Source organism: Oncorhynchus clarkii, chromosome 6 (genome assembly GCF_045791955.1).
Source record: "Oncorhynchus clarkii lewisi isolate Uvic-CL-2024 chromosome 6, UVic_Ocla_1.0, whole genome shotgun sequence".
NCBI lineage: Eukaryota > Metazoa > Chordata > Actinopteri > Salmoniformes > Salmonidae > Oncorhynchus > Oncorhynchus clarkii.
Window position 1 is genome coordinate 20024858 of NC_092152.1, and position 22722 is coordinate 20047579.

General features: G+C 41.3%; 2 protein-coding genes across 3 annotated transcripts in view; both read left to right on the forward strand.

Annotated features, from left to right (window-relative positions):
• Positions 1-1228: 1228 nt before the first annotated feature.
• Positions 1229-17777, forward strand: LOC139410732 (beta-carotene 15, 15-dioxygenase 2, like). Of its 2 annotated transcripts, none has more exons than XM_071156176.1 (13): positions 1229-1585; positions 3900-4131; positions 4547-4721; positions 5060-5271; positions 6612-6727; positions 6938-7040; positions 10031-10168; positions 11297-11457; positions 11763-11933; positions 15798-15935; positions 16604-16786; positions 16932-17042; positions 17154-17777. In XM_071156176.1, exons 2-13 carry the CDS (start codon positions 4089-4091, stop codon positions 17268-17270), a joined length of 1668 nt encoding a protein of 555 aa, XP_071012277.1. In that variant the 5' UTR covers positions 1229-1585; positions 3900-4088; the 3' UTR covers positions 17271-17777. The 2 variants fall into 2 exon arrangements, with proteins under 2 accessions (XP_071012277.1, XP_071012278.1); XM_071156177.1 differs by having other exon boundaries at positions 1327-1585; positions 11327-11457.
• A 2463-nt stretch (positions 17778-20240) lies between these two features.
• Positions 20241-22722, forward strand: part of LOC139410734 (GDNF family receptor alpha-2-like) — a 67105-nt gene continuing 64623 nt past the window's right edge. Inside the window, exons 1-2 of the mRNA XM_071156178.1 lie at positions 20241-20821; positions 22097-22405. Of these exons, the coding sequence (XP_071012279.1) occupies positions 20785-20821; positions 22097-22405 (346 nt within the window). The 5' untranslated portion in view covers positions 20241-20784. The remainder of the gene's footprint in view (positions 20822-22096; positions 22406-22722) is intronic.

Here is a 22722-nt window from a genome sequence, read left to right on the forward strand (position 1 = left end):
GTGCATGCACACAGCCTAAGTGCTGTTTTGCATGCTGATCTAAAGAACCAACACTAGGTGATGCTGTAATCTCTAGTTAACATTTGTGGCAAACTGAACTTGATCAGTTGAACTTCTCTGATAGAAGAAGAAATGCAATATCTTTGTTAACCAGTAGATGAGGCTCTCTATCCATAGACACAGAAGTGATGTACTGGCAAAGCATCTACTATCCACACCAACAAATCTGTGATTGTTCATATACTTATAACACAATGTATGTCACAATTGTCATCAAAAAGGGAATCCATAACCAACCTGGTGTTATTGAACCCAAGTCATATTTGCTCGCTAAGCTGAAGCTGTAGCATTATATCTGGAATTGGATGGCAACATTTGTTCAGGTTTTCTAAGGACAATCGTTTCACAATCGTTTACTCAGAATGTTTACATAATGTCACAATTTACAGTTCTCTATGTCCTGTTGTTGAACAGTATATTGTACATGTTTGAGGAATTACGGTTTAAACTATCTTGCATTGTTTGTCATGGAAATAGGTTTGTAATCGTTATAAAATGGACTATAACTGTGGTGTCATATAAGGTACATTCAGTGGCTGGTGTATGTGGTATAATTCTTTCACAGATATTGTTCTTTGTTACTCAATAATGACTAGCCTATTTCTCCAGATAAGGTGTGCAGCCCGTGGTAGATTAACTGACTGTTCACCGTCAATGATCCAAGTCCTGCTAATTGCTATGACTTAAAGCTGCCATAAAAGTGGGTGAAAGGTTCAATCACAGTTCACCAGCAGCTCTACTGTGTATACCTGAGTGTAGTTGTTTATGGAGGCTAAACTTAAAGGGACAGTTTGAGATTTTGAGTCAGATAAACACATGGATACACATGGATCTCTGCGTGCAGTTTGAAGGAAGTTGAAGGATGTTTCTGCGTGCCCGTTGATCCTATAGACTTCCAGGCATTGTACTAACGCTAGGTAGCAATCGCTCCAGAAACGACCTTCAGAAATAACCTCCAAACTGCATGCAGTGACATAAAAATTGGTATCCATGAGTTCATCGAACTATCCCCTTTAAATTAAAATGACCATGGCACTCTTATCAGAGAGATGCAGTTAAAAAGCCTGTATTGAATTGGCATGTCTATGCAGTAAAGTTACAAATAAGGCAAACAAATCATGTGTGTGTTTTGAGAGCCGGGCATGTCAAAGAGGGTGTCAGCAACAGTGTCAGAGGCTGGCCTCAGCACAGTTCCACGCTTCAAAGGTCGTCAGTGACTCCCTTCCTTCTCAGACTGTTTAAATCCCAGTCAGTCAGGACAGACAGACAGTCAGGACAGACAGACAGACAATCAGGACAGACAGACAGTCAGGACAGACAGTCAGGACAGACAGTCAGGACAGACAGACAGACAGTCAGGACAAACAGACAGTCAGGACAGGCAGTCAGGACAGACAGTCAGGACAGACAGTCAGGACAGACAGTCAGGACAGACAGACAGACAGTCAGGACAGTCAGGACAGACAGACAGACAGATAGTACAACTGGCGTGGTGTTTTCCAAACCTTCACCGTAACACAGAGTGGTAAGCACGCACACACACACACACTTTATCATCTTTTGTTGCTGTGTTCCCCTGTTTGGCTGCACCAGTAAACAAGCAACTTTATGTGTCAAGGAGAATTTCCTCTATTTTGACATGTTGAAATAATACACAAGACAGACATTGTGTGCATTATTGGGATTTTACCATATTTATTATCATGAACTGATGAACATCTTCATTCATTCATGTGTAATCATAGTGATACATACTGTATGTATACAAAAAACCATCAAAGATAACACAGCAGTTTATGTACCTCAATGCACCTAAGAATCTTTTCCAGAGGAGATCAATGTTATGAGGTCATTGTGTTTTGTCTTTGATCGTATTTGAAGGACTATACACATATTGCCTGTGAGAGGCAGTGTCTTTGTGATGATATGGTTGTATACTGTGTTGTATACTGTATACCTTTGTCTTCTGTTTGGTACCTAATAATCACTCGCTACTACTGTCCTCATTATCGATAGATTATGGCCTCCGTACCTGTTGATAATCTCACACCTATATGTGTTAAATAAGACAACACAGATGGAGGAGTATGTCTCCACCACCAATATCACCGTCAGGGGATCACCTCACGATACCTGAAGACAGTTATGTAATGAGTGCTCTTGTGTAAAGACCTTTGTTACTTTCTCTTGCTTCTACAATCTCTTGTATAAGTAGCTCTACTACCTTTAGTAGGTCAAAGTGCCCATTTACACAGCCAGCTCAATTCAGATTATTTGGCAGATCAGATACAGATCCCTTCTTTTTTCCCAAACGTGTAAACAACAAAACAACTACATTGAATTTGGTCTTTGGAGTTTTAATTTGTAACATTAGTATTTGGTTCTAAAATCCAATACAATTACGGTGCTCTGCATGCGAGTCTGGACATCAGATCAGTTTGTTTCCATTGCTAGTCTCTCTCTCACCAGCCAGGCAAACTCACACACACACACACACGCACGCGCGTGCACACGCACGCGCACACACACACACACAACCTTCCGTTTCCATGACAACCACCCCTGAAATGTTATGCAAACTCCAGAATTACAACCGCACGTCGCATTCTAAGCAAACCCATTACGACTGCTTATCGAATTCTAAGCAAAGCCCTCTAATACTTTGTTTTAAGAAGCCGCCGCCAATATCTTTCAAACTGTCACAATCTGCTGCAACCTAAGCACCCTTTTCACTCTTTATTTATTAAGTCTTCAAAATGATTACTTCTAGGACGCCAGGACCTTGAGGACATTCATTCATTATGGTTAAGGTTAGGGCAATGGTTAGGAATAAAACAGAAAAAACTCAACTTAAAAAAACAAGTGCCTACCCAGCAAATATTTAAAGGAACACTGACAGTAAATGATCATTGTGTCTGTGTGTTATTTCAGAGAAAACATCAGTGTGAATACGCAACTCTGACATGGGTCTCATTTCAAACTGAGTGTGGACAGTCAGACATAAATCAGATTTAAGAAAAATGCTGTGTAAACATAGCCTAAATGTGTAACCCCAGCAGAGCATTCCTGTCTAGGGGGGTGCTAATATTTCACATGCTTTTTGAACTATCATAATTGAATTGTTAACTTAAGCAATAAGGCCAGAGGAGATGTGGTATATTCAAGCAATAAGGCCCGAGGAGGTGTGGTATATGACCAATATACCACGGCTAAGGGCTGTTCCTACGCCTAGGCAGTCATTAAAAATAAGAATTTGTTCTTAACTGACTTGCCTAGTTAAAAAAAAGTTTTTAAAAAATGGTATGTTGACCATATATCACCAAACCCGAAGGTTCCTTATTGCTATTATAAACTGGTTACCAACGTAATTAGAGCAGTAAAAATAAAAGTTTTGTCATACCCGTGGTATACGGTCTGATATACCACAGCTGTCAGCCAATCAGCATTCAGGGCTCGACCCACCCAGTTTATAAGTGATATGTAGCTGATATCCTGTCATTGTAAATGAGAATTTGTTCTTAACTGACTTGCCTAGTTAAATAAAGGTTAAATAAATTAAAATATGTATATATATATATTTATGTTAGCCTGTTGGATTACCATGTCTGATACGAGTTCACAGTCATGATGTACTGTACAGCCACTACCGATGACAACCTTATATAATGATGTTCCCTGACCTATTTCTCAACTCGACGGATTCATACTCATCCAAAGACCCATGTAGCCATAAAACATCAGATGATTCAACATCCTCTGTGTGTGTGTGTGTGTGTGTGTGTGTGTCCTATGTGTGAGCACAACTGTATAAATTCTGGTTGGTCTGTGTCTTCCTCTAGCAAACTCAGGCTCAACACTGCACCACAGCTACAACACTGCACCACCAGGCTCAACACTGCACCACCAGGCTCAACACTGCACCACCAGGCTCAACACTGCACCACCAGGCTCAACACTGCACCACCGGGCTCAACACTGCACCACCGGGCTCAACACTGCACCACCGGGCTCAACACTGCAGCCCAGCCATGAGCAGCACCAAACAACTCAACAACAGGAGCGGAGGCAATGGTGAGGTCACGTTCCCCTGTTCACACCATGCATGCACCAACCAATGGTTGTGTGCCACATCATCGACTGCACAATCGGGCACTAGATTGGTATAACATATGATGTGGTTAGCTAATACGTAAAATACCTATCCAGGCGTTGTAGGATCTGCCATGTGTCAGCAACGTCTGAACAGAGGAACGTGCCCCTTGTGCTTGTGTATAGCATGTAATAACCCATCGTGCAATGACGTCACATTCTCTGAGACCTGAAGTGTCGACTTCAGGACGAAATGTTGATGTGAACGCAAGATCGATCCCTGTATGTGTTGATTGACTGAGTGGATAACCTATCTCTTCCTCCAAACATGTAAAAATGCCATTTAGGATCTGTGACATCAGAAAGCTTGAACATTTGTCTTCTCTCTCCATGGAAGCATCCAAGAAGAAGTGCCCCTTGGCCATGGGGCTGGAGGACATTGCCCCCCTGGTGCGCACTGTTGAGGAGATCCCTGAGCCCATCACCACGGTGATCAAGGGGAACATCCCATCCTGGATCAATGGAAGCTTCCTGCGGAATGGGCCCGGAAAGTTTGAGTTCGGAAAAGACAAGTACAAAATAAAATTAATACATTGAATACACACACACCACTTATAATCAACACATACACACACACACAAAGAACATACACACACTCATACGCACAGACACTCACCCTTACAACCATAGACTCAACCTTACACCCATAGGCTCACCCTTACAACCATAGACTCAACCTTACACCCATAGACTCACCCTTACACCCATAGGCTCACCCTTACACCCATGGGCTCACCCTTACACCCATAGACTCACCCTTACATCAATAGACTCACCCTTACACCCATAGACCCACTCATACACCCATAGACTCACCCTTACACCCATTTGTCTTTGTCTCTGTCCTCAGCTTCAATCACTGGTTTGATGGAATGGCCTTGATGCACCGCTTCTACATCCATGACGGTGAGGTGACCTACAGCAGCCGCTTCCTGCGCAGCGACTCCTACGTGCGTAATTCCGAGAAAGACCGCATTGTGGTGTGTGAGTTTGGAACCATGGCCATGCCTGACCCCTGCAAGAACTTCTTTTCTCGATTCTTATCCCGCTTCAAGATTCCCAGTAAGTGTCTTCAGAGTTGTGCCCCTCTGTGTGCAGTACAGTACATTCCCCGTTGTTCTGGTTGCGGCTGGTGGCATTGGCCAGGGCTGTTGACTGTATGCATTGTGTTGCTCACAATTTATGTATTGTGTTGAGATTATAAATATGATGGTTGAAACCTAGTGCATGTTTCTCTGAGTGTAGGAATGCTTAGAGATCAGGAGAGCAGATTGTTGTGTGGGCTACCTGAGCAGATAGAACGAGAAAGAGAGATAGACAGAGAAACTTCAGTATTCAACCATTTCTGTAACTAAACTGAAGAGCCTTGAACATTGATCTAGAGAAGTATTTTGCTGCTTCAAAGCATAACCGATTGTAAACCAGCACAGTGAGATTAGGGTCAATAGAAAAAATAGCATCATTGTAACACACCACATTTCTGAAGACTCAAGAGTGTTTGTGGCCCTCCCATCAGCACCCTCCACTAGCACTGCCCCAGTATCTGTGTGTTAGAGATGTCCATGATGAGTATGACAGGTCTCCTCTCTAATGCCCAGCAAGCTTTGATTCAAACTCCTATTAGACAGCTCTGCAAGCGTTTTAATGTCAAAATACGTTAGTTACTCACCAAATATGGGGTTTCTTCATTTACTCCTCTTACAGCCGGAATGTACTTCCAAAAAAGGTCTATAAGAATTGAATGTTCATCTTGTCATTATTGTACTGCCGTATATTGTTTATATGGTCTGTCTTTAAGTTTAGTTGCTCAGCGAAACCCCATATTTGGTGAGTAACGAACCAATTTTGACAATAAAACACTTACATAGCTGTCTAATGGGAGTTAGAATCTGCACTTCCTGGGCATTAGAGAAATCTCTAACGCACAGATACTGGGGCAAGTCCACAGATACTGGGGCAAGTCCACAGATACTGGGGCAAGTCCACAGATACTGGGGCAAGTCCACAGATACTAGGGCAAGTCCACAGATACTGGGGCAAGTCCACAGATACTGGAGCAAGTCCACAGATACTGGGGCAAGTCCACAGATACTGGGGCAAGTCCACAGACACTTGTGCCACAACAAGTGACTTTAATAGTCACACAACGTCTGTGTCCACTCCTTCCTGTTTAGATGAGTGTGATTTCTAGCTTAGACTGACCTAAAAGGAAATTGACACGTGAACATTGTGTCCTGTACTTACCAAAAAATAAACATATTGAAAATTATTGGAAGGTGTTGCTGCAATAGGATGCTGTATAGTTTCTCTACACATATTCTTGTGATCACTGAGAAAGAAACAACAGCTGATTGGCAACATGTTCTGTATGCTCCAGTCCTGATATCTGGATTTGTTAACAGAGGCCACAGACAATGCCAGTGTGAACTTTGTGAAGTACAAGGGTGACTATTACGTAAGCACGGAGACCAACTACATGCGGCGGGTGGATCCACAGAGCCTGGAGACCAAGGAGAAGGTACAGCTATTGTCTATGACAACTATCACACCAAGGATGGAGTTGAACATATTTTACAGAATTCAGGGGGGGGGGGGGGGGGGGGGGGGGGATGCAGTTCCTTAGACCGCTGCGCCACTCGGGAGCCTGATCTTACTGTTATGAGGATGTTTGCAGTGATGATGATGAATATAGTGACTATAATGATGATGTGTGTCCTTATGTTCATAGGTGGACTGGTCTGAATACATTGCAGTAAACTCCGCCACAGCCCATCCTCATTATGACCGTGAAGGGGCCTCGTACAACATGGGCAACTCCTATGGCAAGGGCGGTATGTTATCTACCTACCTACTTACCTATATACCCCTACTAACCAACTTACCTACCTCCCTCCCTACCTACCCCTACCTACCAACTTAGCTGCTTACCTACATACCTACCTACTTATCTACCTACTTACCTACCTACAGTTGAAGTTGGAAGTTTTCATACACCTAAATATTCCTGATATTTAATCCTAGTAAAAGTTCCCTGTCTTAGGTCAGTTAGGATCACCACTTTATTTTAAGAAGGTTAAATGTCAGAATAATAGTGGATCATTATTTATTTCAGCTTTAAATTCTTTCATCACATTCCCAGTGGGTCAGAAGTTTACATACACTCAAATAGCATTTGGTAGCATTGCCTTTAAATTGTTTAACTTGGGTCAAATGTTTCGAGAAGCCTTCCACAAGCTTCCCACAATAAGTTGGGTGAATTTTGGCCCATTCCTACTGACAGAGCTGGTGTTACTGAGTCAGGTTTGTAGGCCTCCTTGCTCGCACACACTTTTTCAGGTCTGCCCACAAATTTTCAATAGGAGTGTGGTCAGGGCTTTTTGATGTTTGTTGTTCTTAAGCCATTTTGCCACAACTTTGGAAGTATGCTTGGGGTCATTATCCATTTAGAAGACCCATTTGCAACCAAGCTTTAACTTCCTGACTGATGTCTTGAGATGTTGCTTCAATATATCCACATCATTTTCCTACCTCATGATGCCATCTATTTTGTAAGGTGGACCAGTCCCTCCTGCAGCAAAGCACCCCCACAACATGATGCTGCCACCCCCGTGCTTCACGGTTGGGATGGTGTTCTTCGGCTTGCAAGCCTCCCACTTTTTGCTCCAAACATAATGATGGTCATCATGGCCAAACAGTTCTATTTTTGTTTCATCAGACCAGAGGACATTTCTCCAAAACGCACAATCTTTGTCCTCATGTGCAGTTGCAAACCGTAGTCTGGCTTTTTTATGGGTTCTTCCTTGCTGAGCGGCCTTTCAGGTTATGTCGATATAGGACTCGTTTTACTGTGGATATAGATACTTTTGTACCTGTTGCCTCCAGCATCTTCACAAGGCCCTTTGCTGTTGTTCTGGGATTTATTTGCACTTTTCGCACCAAAGTACGTTCATCTCTAGGAGACAGAACACGTCACGTTCCTGAGCCGTATGACGGCTGCGTGGTCCCATGGTGTTTACACTTGTGTACTAGTGTTTGTACAGATTAACGTGGTACCTTCAGGCGTTTGGAAATTGCTCCCAAGGATGAACCAGACTTGTGAAGGTCCACAATTTTTTTCTGAGGTCTGGGCTGATTTCTTTTGATTTTCCCATCGTGTCAAGAAAAGAGGCACTGAGTTTGAAGGTAGGCCTTGAAATACATCCACAGGTACACCTCCAATTGACTCAAATTATGTCAATTAGCCTATCAGAAGCTTCTAAATCCATTACATAATTTTCTGCAATTTTCCAAGCTGTTTAACAAACTATAGTTTTGGCAAGTCGGTTAGGACATCTACTTTGTGCATGAAACAGGTAATCTTTCCAACAATTGTTTACAGACATATTCACTTATAATTCACTGTATTACAATTCCAGTGGGTCAGAAGTTTACATGCACTAAGTTGACTGTGTCTTTAACAAGAAATGTGTGGAGTGGTTGAAAAACGAGTTTAATTGACTCCAACCTACTGTAAGTGTATGGAAACTTCTGACTTCAACTGTACCTACCTACTTACTTACTGTCGGTTGGTCGGCTTATTATCAAACCAAATTTGCACATTTTATACATGCTCATGAACTACGGTAATACAAACACAAATGTTTCACAATAATTTAATCACTTGACTTAATAATAATAATTATTATTATCTAAAGCGGCAATCTATGATTGCTTAAGACATGTTTTACTTTGAAATGAATTATATGTACTGTCAGGTTCAAAGTTATTGACACCCTTGATGAAAATGAGCAAAAAAGACTATAAAATAAATAATACAAATAATTGAGCTATTACATTTTATACAAAATTATATTATTTTATGCTAATACATCTGCTCAGAGAAAGAGATGTTGTTTAACAAATGACACAAAAATACATCTAAAAAAGTTGTCAAAATTCTTGCCACCCCTGTCTTCAATACTCCGACACCCTCCCCTTGCGAGGATAGAGTGTCAGCCTCCTGGCAGCAGCAACCAGGTTTTTGGCTGACATGTCCTGGTGCTTGGTAGAGTTCATGATGCCGTCGACCTTATTAACAAGGGCTGCAGAACCAGTGGAACCAAACAGCCCCATAACATCAAAGATCCACAACCATATTTTACAGTAGGGATAAGGTACGTTTCTGCATATGAATCCCTAAATCGATGCCAAACCCCCCCCACTGGTGTGCGTGGCCAAATAGCTTTATTTTCGTGTCATCTGACCATAGCACCAGTTCCAATCCATGTGCCAATGCACTTAATGAAATCATTTTTTTAGTACTTGTTAAACAAAATCATATTTTTTAGCAACTGTATTAGTATAAAATAATATTATTTCCCGATTTTGTTTAGCATACAAATAGCTCAGTATTTGTATGATTTTATTTATATTTTTTTCTAATCTTTATCAAGGGTGCCAATCATTTTGGAACTGACTGTATATACCCATTGATTCTTGAAGAATATAACTTATAAATACCTAAAGATCTTAGTTCAACTGTCATGCCCCATCATTCCTCCAATGTCTGTAAACAAACACTGTGTAGCAACCTACAGTAGTGACTGAATACATTTTAATACTTTTTTTGTAATTCATGTGCAAAAGAGACATTGGTCTCAGTATGACTCCCTGATAAAATAAAATCTATAGCCCCATCCCTCAACTGTTTACCAAATCAGTGGCAGGATGGCTGCTTTGGCCGCTTTAATGATAAACACTATTATCATGTATGATACCTCTGATATGTTGATTGGTAATGTAAATTGACCTTCTATTGGCCCATCGTTGTGTCTCACCCCAGGCTTTTTCTACAACATCATCCGTGTGCCCCCGCCTGAGAAGGTAGCGGGGGAAGACAAGGCTGATTTCAGTGGAGCTCAGGTCCTCTGTTCCATCCCAGCCTCTGACTCCAGGAAACCATCCTACTACCACAGCTTCGGTCAGTATCCATCCATCACCTCCCTCCACCTCCCCCTGTATCTTTCTCCCTCTACAACAGTGGTGCTGAATTTCAATGACTGGTTCTCACTCTCCTAACTTCCTCTTTCTTTACTACCTCAGCTAAAACATCTCCATGATGGTTGTATTATCTCCAACTGTATGTCCCTCTCTCTGACTGTTTCTCCAAGTGAGAAATTGTGGAGGTTGGTTTGTGTGCTCTATGCATGTGTGTGTTTTAGTGGTTGTGTGTATATGTGTGTTTGTCTGTGTGTGTGTGTGCATGCATGTGTGTGTGTGTATGTGTGTGTGTATGCATACGTCTGTCTGTCTCTGTGTGTGTGTGTGTGTCTGGTTCATGAAGCACGTTATTGGAGGTAAAATCTATTCGCTCACAATATGAAGTAGGTTGTTTGAAACAGTGGTGAATACATGTTGCTTGAAGGGCAGTAGACCAGCATAGCTAGAGTACTTTTGATGCTTTTTACCAGCCCTAATATAACTTAGCAAATTAAAACCTAGTTTTGGGGATTTAATAAAATACAGTGTATTCAAAAAGTATTCACAACCCTTGACTTTTTCCACATAAGTCATTGTTGTGTTACAGCCTGAATTCAAAATGGATGAAACATTATTTTTTTTCACCCATCAACCCCATAATAACAAAGTGAAAACAAGTTTTTAGACATTTTTGCAAAGATAAATATCTAATTTACATAAATATTCACACCCCTGAGTTAATAAATGTTAGAATCATCTTTTCAAGCCGGCTGTAACACACAAAATGTGGAAAAAGTCAAGAGGTGTGAATACTTTCTGAAGGCACTGAATTGTATGTTACCTGCCCAGGAGATAATGTATGTTGCCGGTTGGAGGCCAGTATTTTTAGCTACACATAATACCCTCAGCTCTACCTCTATCCCTGTGTTGTGACTGCAGCCATAATACCCCCAGCTCTACCTCTATCCCTGTGTTGTGACTGCAGCCATAATACCCTCAGCTCTACCTCTATCCCTGTGATGTGTGACTGCAGCCATAATACCCTCAGCTCTACCTCTATCCCTGTGTTGTGTGACTGCAGCCATAATACCCTCAGCTCTACCTCTATCCCTGTGATGTGTGACTGCAGCCATGTCAGAGAACTATGTGGTGTTCATAGAGCAGCCCATCAAGCTGGACCTGCTCAAGTTTATGCTGTTCAGGATCCAGGGCAAGAGCTTCGACAAGGTCATGACCTGGGAGCCACAGTATGACACCATCTTCCACGTGGTGCACAGACACACAGGCGAGGTGTGTGTTAATGACCCAAACAATCTACGTGGTTACAGTAAATGTATAAAATAAGGAAATCTATGCATTACCCAGGAAATCGACTCAATCCCCAAAGCACTGGTAAATGTATAGATTCTGTGGAATATCTGTACATTAACCAGTGCGACAGGGAATGTATAGATTTATCGAGGAAATCCATAATTTTTCCAGATTTGACACATTTCCAGGAGCATTTGTACATATAGGACCAGCCCATTTCATCTCTAATTGGCTTGTTTGTCACCAATATGTCTAAAGACTTTTTGGTCTGTTTCATCCAATAGCAAAGCAAGGTAAAGTACAGCGCCCCACCCATGTTCACCCTTCACCAGATCAACGCCTACGAGGACAAAGGGTTCCTTGTAATGGACATGTGCTGCGGGGACGATGGGGACGTCATTGGAGACTTCACACTAGAGAACCTTCGAAGGGGTCCAGGGGAGGAGATGGACAAGGTTTGTTGGTACAACGAACACACACACACACACACACACACACACACACACACACACACACACACACACACACACACACACACACACACACACACACACACACACACACACACACAGTTGAAGTTACATACACCTTAGCCAAATACATTTAAACTCAATTATTCACAATTCCTGACTTTAATCCTAGTAAAAAAAATGCCCTGTCTTAGGTCAGTTAGGATAACCACTTCATTTTTAGAATGTGAAATGTCAGAATAATAGAGAGAATGATTTATTTTAGCTTTTATTTCTTTCATCACATTCCCAGTGGGTCAGAAGTTTACATACACTCTATTAGTATTTGGTAGCATTGCCTTTAAATTGTTTAACTTAGGTCAAATGTTTCGGGTAGCCTTCCACAAGCTTCCCACAATAAGTTGGGTGAATTTTGGCCCATTCATCCTGACAGAGCTGGTGTAACTGAGTCAGGTTTGTAGGCCTCCTTGCTCGCACACACTTTTTCAGTTCTGCCCACAAATTTTCTATAGGTTTGAGGTCAGGGCTTTGTGATGGCCACTCCAATACCTTGACTTTGTTGTCCTTAAGCCATTTGCCACAACTTTGGAAGTATGTGTAACAGTATAACTTTAGACCGTCCCCTCGCCCATACCGGGCGTGAACCAAGGACCCTCTGCACACATCAACAACAGTCACCCACGAAGCATCGTTACCCATCGCTCCACAAAAGCCGCGGCCCTTGCAGAGCAAGGGGAACCACTACTTCAAGGTCTCAGAGCAAGTGACGTCACCGATTGAAACACTATTTAGCGCGCACCACCGCTAACTAAGCTAGCGTTTCACATCCGTTACATATGCTTGGGGTCATTGTCAATTTGGAAGACCCATTTGTGACCAAGCTTTGTGTATGTAAACTTCTGAACCTGAACCTAAGTGAAATAATCTGTCTGTAAACAATTGTTGGAAAAATTACTAATATCATGCACAAAGTAGATGTCCTAACCGACTTGCCAAAACTATAGTTTGTTAACAAGAAATTTTGTGGAGTGGTTGAAAAACGAGTTTTAATGACTCCAACCTAAATGTGTGTAAAGTTCCGACTTCAACTGTACACAAACACACACAAATATACTGTACTATATTATACTGGTACTCTGTGTAAAAGTAGGTTGTTTGAAACAGTGGTGAATACATGTTGCTTGAAGGGCAGTAGACCAACATAGCTAGAGTACTTTTGATGCTTTTCACCAGCCCTAATATAACTTAGCAAATTAAAACCTAGTTTTGGGGATTTAATAAAATACAGTGCCTTCAGAAAATAAATAGTTGTCACGTCCTGACCATAGAAAGCTTTTATTTTCTATGGTAGAGTAGGTCAAGGCGTGACTGGGGGATTGTTCTAGTTTATATTTTCTATGTGGGGTTCTAGGTTTATTTTCTATGTTGGTGATTTGTATGATTCCCAATTAGAGGCAGCTGGTTATCGTTGTCTCTAATTGGGGATCATACTTAAGTAGCATTTTTTCCACCTGTGGGTAATGGGATATTGTTTATGTTTAGTTGTCTGTTAGTACTGCATTGTCGTCACGGTTAGTTTATTCTTGTATTCTTCTTATATTTGTTTTGTATTTGCTTAAGTTTCACTTAATTCATTAAAATTATGTGCAACTCTACGTACACTGCGCCTTGGTCCGACCATCATTATTACAAGCAACGTGACAATAGTTTGCTATTTAGTTCGTATTTTTTTAAAAATTGTAACTAATTTTACACATAATGTTGCCGCTACCGTCTCTTATGACTGAAAAGAGCTTCAGGACATCAGAACAGCGATTACTCCCCATGAACTAGGGGAATATTTTTTCTTTCATGAGTCTGACGCGAAGGATATATATTGCTTCCCAGAGACCAGGCTCTCATCCAGTCATTCACTTGAAGAAAAGACGGAAATACAGAGGGCGGAAGCCTGGGTAACTCGTGAGAATTTGTCGGCGAGTTACCCTCAGTATTATTGGTCAATGTGCAATCATTGGAAAACAAACTGTTTTCATTGGAAAACAAACTGGACGATCTACTATTAAGAATATCCTACCACATCAACACCATCATGCCAGAAACCCTAGACCCACTCCAATTCGCATGCCACCCCAACAGATCCACAGATGACACAATCTCAATCGCACTCCACACTGCCCTTTCCCACCTGGACAACAAGAACACCTATGTGAGAATGCTGTTCATTGACTACAGCTCAGCATTCAACACCATAGTGCCCACTAAGCTCATCACTAAGCTAAGGATCCTGGGACTAAACACCTCCCTCTGCAGCTGGATCCTGGACTTCCTGACGGGCCGCCTCCAGGTGGTAAGGGTAGTCAACAGCACATCTGCCACGATGATCCTCAAAACTGGGGCCCCTCAGGGGTGCATGCTTGGTCCCCTCCTGCACTACCTGCTTGGCCACGCAGTCGTCGGTGAACACAACTCAAACACCATCAAGTTTGCTGACGACACAACAGTTGTAGGCCTGGTCACCGAAACAATGAGACAGCCTACAGGGAGGAGGTCAGAGACCTGGCAGTGTGGTGCCAGGACAACAACCTCTCAATGTGAAACTGATCGTGGACTATAGGTAAAGGAAGGCCAAACAAGCCCTCATTAACATCAACGGGACTAAAGTGGAGAGGGCTAAGATCTCCTTGGTGTCCACATCACCAACACACTATTATGGTCCAAACACACCAAGACAGTTGTAAAGAGGGCATGACAACCCCTTTTCCCCCTCAGGAGACTGAAACGATTTGGCATGGGTCCCCAGATCCTGAAAAAGTTCTATAGCTGCACCATCGAGAGAATCCTGCCCGGTTGCATTACCATCGGGTATGGGAACTGCTCAGCATCTTACCGGAAGGCGCTATAGAGGGTAGTGCATACAGCACAGTACATCACTGGGGCCAAGCTTCCTGACATCCAGGACCTATATTTTAGGCGGTGTCAGTGGAAGGCCCATAAAATTGTCAAAGACTCCAGTCACCCAAGTCATAGACTTGAGCCATAAGACTGCTGAACAGCTAAACTAATCAAATGACTATTTACATTGACCCCCCCTCCCCATTTTTTACACTGCTGCTACTCACTGTTTATTATCTATGCATAGTCACTTTACAAATGACCTCGACTAACCTGTACCCCTGCATATTGACTTGGTACCGGTACCCCCTGTACATAGCCTCGTTATTGTTATGTACATTTCTTGTGTTACCTTGAGATTGATTAAAATGGTTTTTCCTCTGTTTTTTTTGTAAATATTTTATTAACTCTATTTCTTAATCTGCATGGTTGGTTAAGGGCTTGTAAAGTAAGCATTTCACTGTAAGGTCTACCTACACCTGTTCTATTTGGCTAATCTGACAAATAAAATTTGATTCAACTTTTTATTTAGCCAAGTTATCTTTACTCGTTGTGTATTTATTATTACTTTTATTATTACATGTTTTACTTCTCTATTATTTCTCTATTTTCTTTCTCTCTGCATTGTTGGGAAGTGCCCATAAGTAACCATTTCAATGTTAGTTGACACCTGTTGTTTACAAAGCATGTGACAAATACAATTTGATTTGCTTTGATTTGCACTAGATCTCAACCACTGAGTAGTTATACAACTACAAGAACAATTTACAATGATATCCTGCCCACTGCGAACATATGCAACAGATTAGCTGACATGCTGTTCACACATACTGTGGTTCGTTGGAACTTTAAGTTCATTTATCTTACTACAGCTGCTGACCGATATGTGAAGAATAATTCATTATAGGCAATTGGTTTTGTTTTGTAAAATGTCTGTTTTGTTTTCTGCTATGTCAGTTTTATAACTCCATGTGCAGAAACCTTCCACGGAGATACGTCCTACCCCTGACCGTAACTGATGACACACCCAGTGACCAAAACCTTGTCACTCTGCCTTTCTGTCAAGCAACAGCGGTCAAGACTGGGTGTGGAAAGGTGTGTATACGTGTCTGTGTCTGTGTATTTATGCATGAATAAATGTGGGATATTTCCTGCTGTTCAATTAATTGTAATTTCAATTAATGATACAACCATTGATTCTTGAAGAATATAACATAAATGGATGAGCTAGTACAACTGTCTTATCTTATAATGACACTATATATACTATTGTTTTACTCCATTGATTATGTTTTATTGACATGTTCATACCAGTCTTTTAATAGCAAACTAAGGGCTATATTATTTTCTGTATTGCTGAAGCGTTTCAGATTGTACGATTGAAATGTAAGAGCAATTTCCGATTAAGCCGAAATATGCAGCGTTTACCGCAAATGCAGTCTCCGCCAACATGGGAACATTGCCTTAAAATTTGAATTGGGCTTTAGTGTTGAACTTCCGCGATGCGGATTGAATAGGGCCCTAAGTGATGGGCTTGCTGTTTAGGCTGAAACACAAACTCAGTATTGTTGCTCCCAGAGGGGAAGCACAGCACTCAAGCACAATTGAACCAGCAACCCTTTACTCATAATTCTGTAAATGGCAACTACGTCTGCTAATGCTAACCCCTGGCATTGTGACGCATGTGTTCTGGCTGATGAAAAGAAAATGTGTTTTTTGTTGTCATGGCTACCTGACATGACTCTCTTTGGGGTGTGCTGCAGGTGCTTTGTACACACGAGGAACTCTATGATGAAGAGCTGTTCCAGTACGGTGGCCTGGAGTTCCCACAGATCAACTATGCCCATTACAACGGGCGTCCTTACCGCTACTACTACGCATGCGGCTTCGGACACCTGTTCAGCGACTCCCTGCTGAAGATGGATCTGGAGACCAAGAAACTTAAGGTTTTTATTTTTCTAACTCTCCAATTATCCACAGCTCAATAGCACCTTCAGAGTCAATGGTGAATCAGCTAGACTGCTAGGCCTGCTTTTAGTGACCTACTGCTGTGTCCAATTTTAAGGACATGTTGACATTTTCTCTGTGTAGGCATGGCGTCACCCTGGTCTCTTCCCATCTGAGCCTGTGTTTGTTCCTGCGCCCAACGCAACAGAGGAGGACGATGGTGTGGTCATGTCCATCATCATCACACCCAGAACTGTAAACAACAACAACAACATAATCAACAACAACAACAAAAATGTATATTCACCATTGATTAATTACCTTTGACACAACATTGTATAATAATCTCTATATTTCTGTTTCCAGGAGAAAAGCACGTTCCTGCTGGTTCTGGATGCCAAGACTTTCACGGAGCTGGGCCGGGCAGAGGTTCCAGTCAACATTCCATTTGGAACTCATGGAGTGTTCAATGAGATGCAATGAAAATGCTAACGTCAGAACCCCTTCAGCATTCTGCTTATGAAATTACTCCATCCATGGATGTCTTTTCTGATGCTGTTAAGATAACATCTCTAACTACTGCAGTACTCTTGGAGCATTTTTGGTACAGCCAGAGGAGGAAGGCCCTCTCCTCTGAGTCTTGTTCCTCTTGAGGCTAAGACTCTCGAGGTTTGTTCCTTCTAGGGAGTTTTCCCCTGCCGCTGTACTTCTGCTGCTTGCTATTTGGGGTCTAGGCTCGGGTTCTATAATAATAATAACAATAATAATGAAGTAATACATTGGATTTTTACAGCACTATGAAGTATTTTGTACCAACTGCTAAGGTAGAAAGGCTTTATAAATACATCTAATTGATTTATTGATAACACAGAACTGAGGAGAACCAGTTCCTCAGACCCTTTTAAAATGTCAGTCTGTAGACACATCTATCTATGTCATATCCTTATCAAAAGGTGCCCTGCTTTGTAAAGTAAATGTTGATGTTGGTGACTGATCTGGTGTTTTTTCATGGACATTAACTGTAGACCTTAGACTAAAACTTGGGATGGTTTTTCACTACTTTGGTGTTCACAATCAGTGTCAATATTTGATCAAATATTTCTGCGGCAACTAATTTTCTCTACAGCAAATTACAAGAAGTCAACTGAGGCTCTGAAGTGAAATGAGTTTTACTTGTTTAATTTCCGATCTTCAAAGTGTTTCATAACATGTACGCATTTGAAATACTATACTCCCATAGCCGTGCAGTGCACTTACAAAACATGAAAATGCCTCCAGGAAATGTAATTTCAGTTTAAGTAATGTGATATAAAATGGACATTGTCTAAAATGCCAGTAAAACAAATGGCTTTCAGCATTCAATAGCCACCACTGAGAGCCAAAGGAAGGTCACATTGACAACTCAGATTGCATTTTATCCCATTGTCATGGCCCACTGTAAGGGTGACTTACAAATACATTATTTTCATAGACTGAAACAGATTTAATTGTTACAATACAACTGTAGAATGCATTGCAAATCTATATTAGTTTCTCAATACTTTATAATTGTCATTGTCACTGTCATAATTTAGCTGCTAGCTGGATCACTGAAGGGAATGTAGTCCAGAGGGTTGCACACACATTAGTGAGAGCAGGAAGACTGAAAGAGCAGTGGAAGTAGCAAACGGCTGCCTATTTAATAATATTTTCCATTCAAGCCAGGTCTCCCTAGGTTACTTATTAATTACCCCATAATTCCTAATCTAATCAGTCATGCTTAACTACTCTTTGTACTCAAATATTCAAATTAATTAGTGGTCTATCCAAAGGGCAGGAACATTGGTATGAGGGGAGGCCGCCAGGGACCGCCTGTATCGACATTTGAATAAATGTGGCACTAATTTGCATATTGTCAAATGGTTGGATTTTGTGAATAATATTTACAAAACACCCCCATGTTCATTTTATATCACTCACACTTTGTGGTGGAGAAAAGTTTGAGAAATATTACTCATTCTCATAATTAGATACATTTAATGCAGGGGTGCACTGATTTGCATTGTGGGGCTAAGTCACTGATTTGCAATGTGGGGCTAAGTCACTGATTTGCATTGTGGGGCTAAGTCACTGATTTGCAATGTGGGGCTAAGTCACTGATTTGCAATGTGGGGCTAAGTCACTGATTTGCAATGTGGGGCTAAGTCACTGATTTGCATTGTGGGGCTAAGTCACTGATTTGCAATGTGGGGCTAAGTCACTGATTTGCAATGTGGGGCTAAGTCACTGATTTGCAATGTGGGGCTAAGTCACTGATTTGCAATGTGGGGCTAAGTCACTGATTTGCAATGTGGGGCTAAGTCACTGATTTGCAATGTGGGGCTAAGTCACTGATTTGCAATGTGGGGCTAAGTCACTGATTTGCAATGTGGGGCTAAGTCACTGATTTGCAATGTGGGGCTAATCCACATCACACCACTGGAAGTGGAATACAGCTCTGAAAGGAGATCAGCCTTGCCAACAGGTCAAAATGAACCTGATTCTCAGATAACAAACAAGCCTATTCTTTCTAGGATATTAGCCGGCCTGACAGTTTACCATCATTACTAGGCACTGGCTATGTAGTTTGTCAGTGTGCATGTCTCTAAATAGAGACTTTGTTTTCAAGATTTGTAAAAAAAAAAAAAAAAAAAAAAAAAAAAAAAATGTATGATGGCCAGGGCCTATTTAAGCAATGAAGCACAACCAAGTCATATCTTTGAAAGACTTGAAAATTTGAATATTTAGAAAAATGGAGCATCAACGTTTACTTCATGGCATCCTTGGCATTGGCACAATACAATACATTGTGTCCCTTAACCCTCTATGTGTGAGACCAACATTCTAATGCGACATGAAATGAAATTATGGGATATAGCTGAAATGAATGACGCTTTTGTTATCATCTCTGCTATATGACAAGTCTTTATTTCATATCTGTTTGACTGGTAGGCCTGCATTAGTTTCATGTGTAGCCCTACACGTTATGAGCTGGCATTGACATAGAAAACGTAGGGTAAAAATGTGATCTCATGAAAGTAGCTGACAAATAAATCAACATTTATTACGCATTTAGCGATGTGAAGGAAAAGGCACATGTCCTGCCTTGACTTTAAAAGAGGACATTCGTTTTATAGTGAATGAGCTAGCAGATTGTGGAAGCACAACATAAAATACCGATTCCGAAATGTCACAATCCACTGAACATTATTTCCATGTGCAGACTATAACAGAGTAGACCTAATCGAGCTGTGTCAACAGGAAGATGGACTCTCATAATAATTTGAGAGAAACCATTATTGCAAAGATAGCGGTGTTAATAGTTTTTCAGTAAACGAGTGAGTCAGCATCGCCCTCTTCTGGTTTTCCGAAGCTCATTAAATGAACTCCTGTGATTCCAGAACACTCAAAATGAAGCGCAGAGACACGCACTAAAGTCAGACGCGCGCGGCTTTTGGAGAGTCAAGTCTGGTCAAGTCTGCACTCACCAGGGACCCCCCTGCGTAGGCTAGTAGCTGTAGTTTCCATAAACCTCCAGAGAAATGTCAATGTGAAAAGTTATTTGACATCAATATCGTTGCCGAATAATTTTCCTTGCATCTCGTTTCAAGCCAGGGAGCTCCGAACTGGATCAGTAGAGCTCTTGATGCGGAGAGATGCCACAGTTCATTCGATATGTACAGTTTATACCTGAAATCATTTCTTAAAGGGATTTGAATTCCTTTTCCAAGAGGATTTTGACATTTTATTTTTTGTGTTTTGAAATTGATGGATTATTGAGACGTGGAAATTGTAAAGCCGAGTTCGGTAATAACTGGAGTTTTTTCAGAGGATATTCAAATTCTCACACTTAGTTACGCCGGAATAAAACATTTGGAAAGGGATTTACAACACGTTTACAAGAGGAAGATAATTAAATCGGATCCCCGCTTTTACAGATTATTGACTCTGAATCTAAAAAGGCTTTTAATTCGTCGTGATGTGGATTTATTTCTACTTCGTTATTTTTCTATTAGGTGAGACATTCATATTTTTATGTTTCTTAAGTTTAAAATTAGATAAAACCATTCATTCCATAACATTACATGGGTGTGGATGGTTTAGTAATTGTTCTGAACATAATACATTCAGTAGGCTCTTTCATTTAATGCTATTTCGACTATAGCCTACTCATTATGAAATCAATCTTACATTTTAGTGTCATTAAATCAATTACATTTACATTATTTCCGTAATTACCCATAGTGTGCATGTTAGAGTTTATTAGGTGCAACATTTTACCTACTCCAAATTGTTTTTAGAGCAGATATGTATTGTCTCTTGGCATCTCATTCTCATCTGTTTATTTGATTAAGATTGAGATAGTCAAATAACCCACATAAAATGAATGAATAGCCTAAACATGATGATGAGGATGATGATGATCTGCATGTGGTAGAAAATGTTAAATTTATCTGTTAGGATAATGGTTATTTGCATAATTTAGTTTTACTGCATACTCCCTCTACTTTATTGCAAAGTCTCTAGCAATATCCCCCCTCAGCAGTTTGCAGGTTTAGAACAAACTGAAGGTTTTGCTCATATCACTCTTTCCACCTATATTGGAGTTGGTGTTTGTCTACTCCATTCAAGAGATAAGCCTTTATTTTGCCTTCAATAGTTTGGTTTTATTGATTTGACTGTCATGTACAGTAACAATATGGTACAACGTTAATATTCCCAAGGTAAGTGCATTGAGATCAATGACCATGAAGCATAACAGATAATTGACTGAAGAATATCTCACAACTAGGGGATGTGCCAAATGTGTGTGTGCTATGAACCTATATTGACTTGTCAAACAAGTCTAACATATTTGGATCTGTTCCTGGCAGTGGAGGCTGCTGAAGGGTGGACGGCTCATAAAAATGGCTGAAACGGCGCGAATGGAATGGCATCAAACACATGGATGTATTGGATATCATTCCACTTATTCACACTCCAGCCATTACCACAAGCCCCCCCCCCCCCCCCCCCCACACACACACACGCACACACACACAATTAAGGTGCCACCAACTTGTGGATCCTTGGTGTAGTTGTCAAAAATGTTGCGTGTGCTAATTCTGTAATATATCAAACACATGGAACAGCTGGGGGTACTCAAGGAGAGGTTTTGGAAACACTACCTTACACCATATGAAATGTTTATACAGCACCAGTGGTATTTACAGCAAATCCATCAAATATGTCCATGCATGTGTAACTCTATTCAGTTAGACGAATGAGAGAGCCTCCTTTCTCTCCCTCAGACGGAGTTGCGTACTCCTCGGGCGGTTCCTATTCGGGCCTGGCTGGGACGGGTGCCCATGGCTGGGTGGATTGCGTGAGGGCCAGTGACATGTGCAACCAGAACCCCCAGTGCAGCTCCCGCTACCGGGTGATGCGGCAGTGCCTGGTGGGCAGAGAAAGGGACACCATGCTGGCCAACAGGGAGTGCCAGGCTGCCCTGGAGGTGCTGCTGGTCAGCCCGCTGTATGACTGTCGCTGTAAAAGGGGCATGAAGAAAGAGCTGCAGTGTCTGCAGAGCTACTGGAGCATCCACATGGGCCTGACTGAAGGTGAGACTGAAATCAATGAATTCCTGTTTGTGTCTGGTGCAACATACTCAGCTAGAGAGATACTTACAAATTGAGAACTGCTGTTATGTGCAAAGATGACTCTGCTATTATGAATTGTACCTATATCACGTTGATAAGAAACAAACATCATCAGATAGTGATCATGCAGGTCTCTGTACAATATGCAGAACATATGGAAAGAATTTCTCATGCATTCTATGCTGTATCTGCTACAGGATATAGTGATACCCTGAAACCCCTGATGAAAAATATATGCTTTCCATTCTCTGTGAAATAATGGAGCAATAATGAAATTA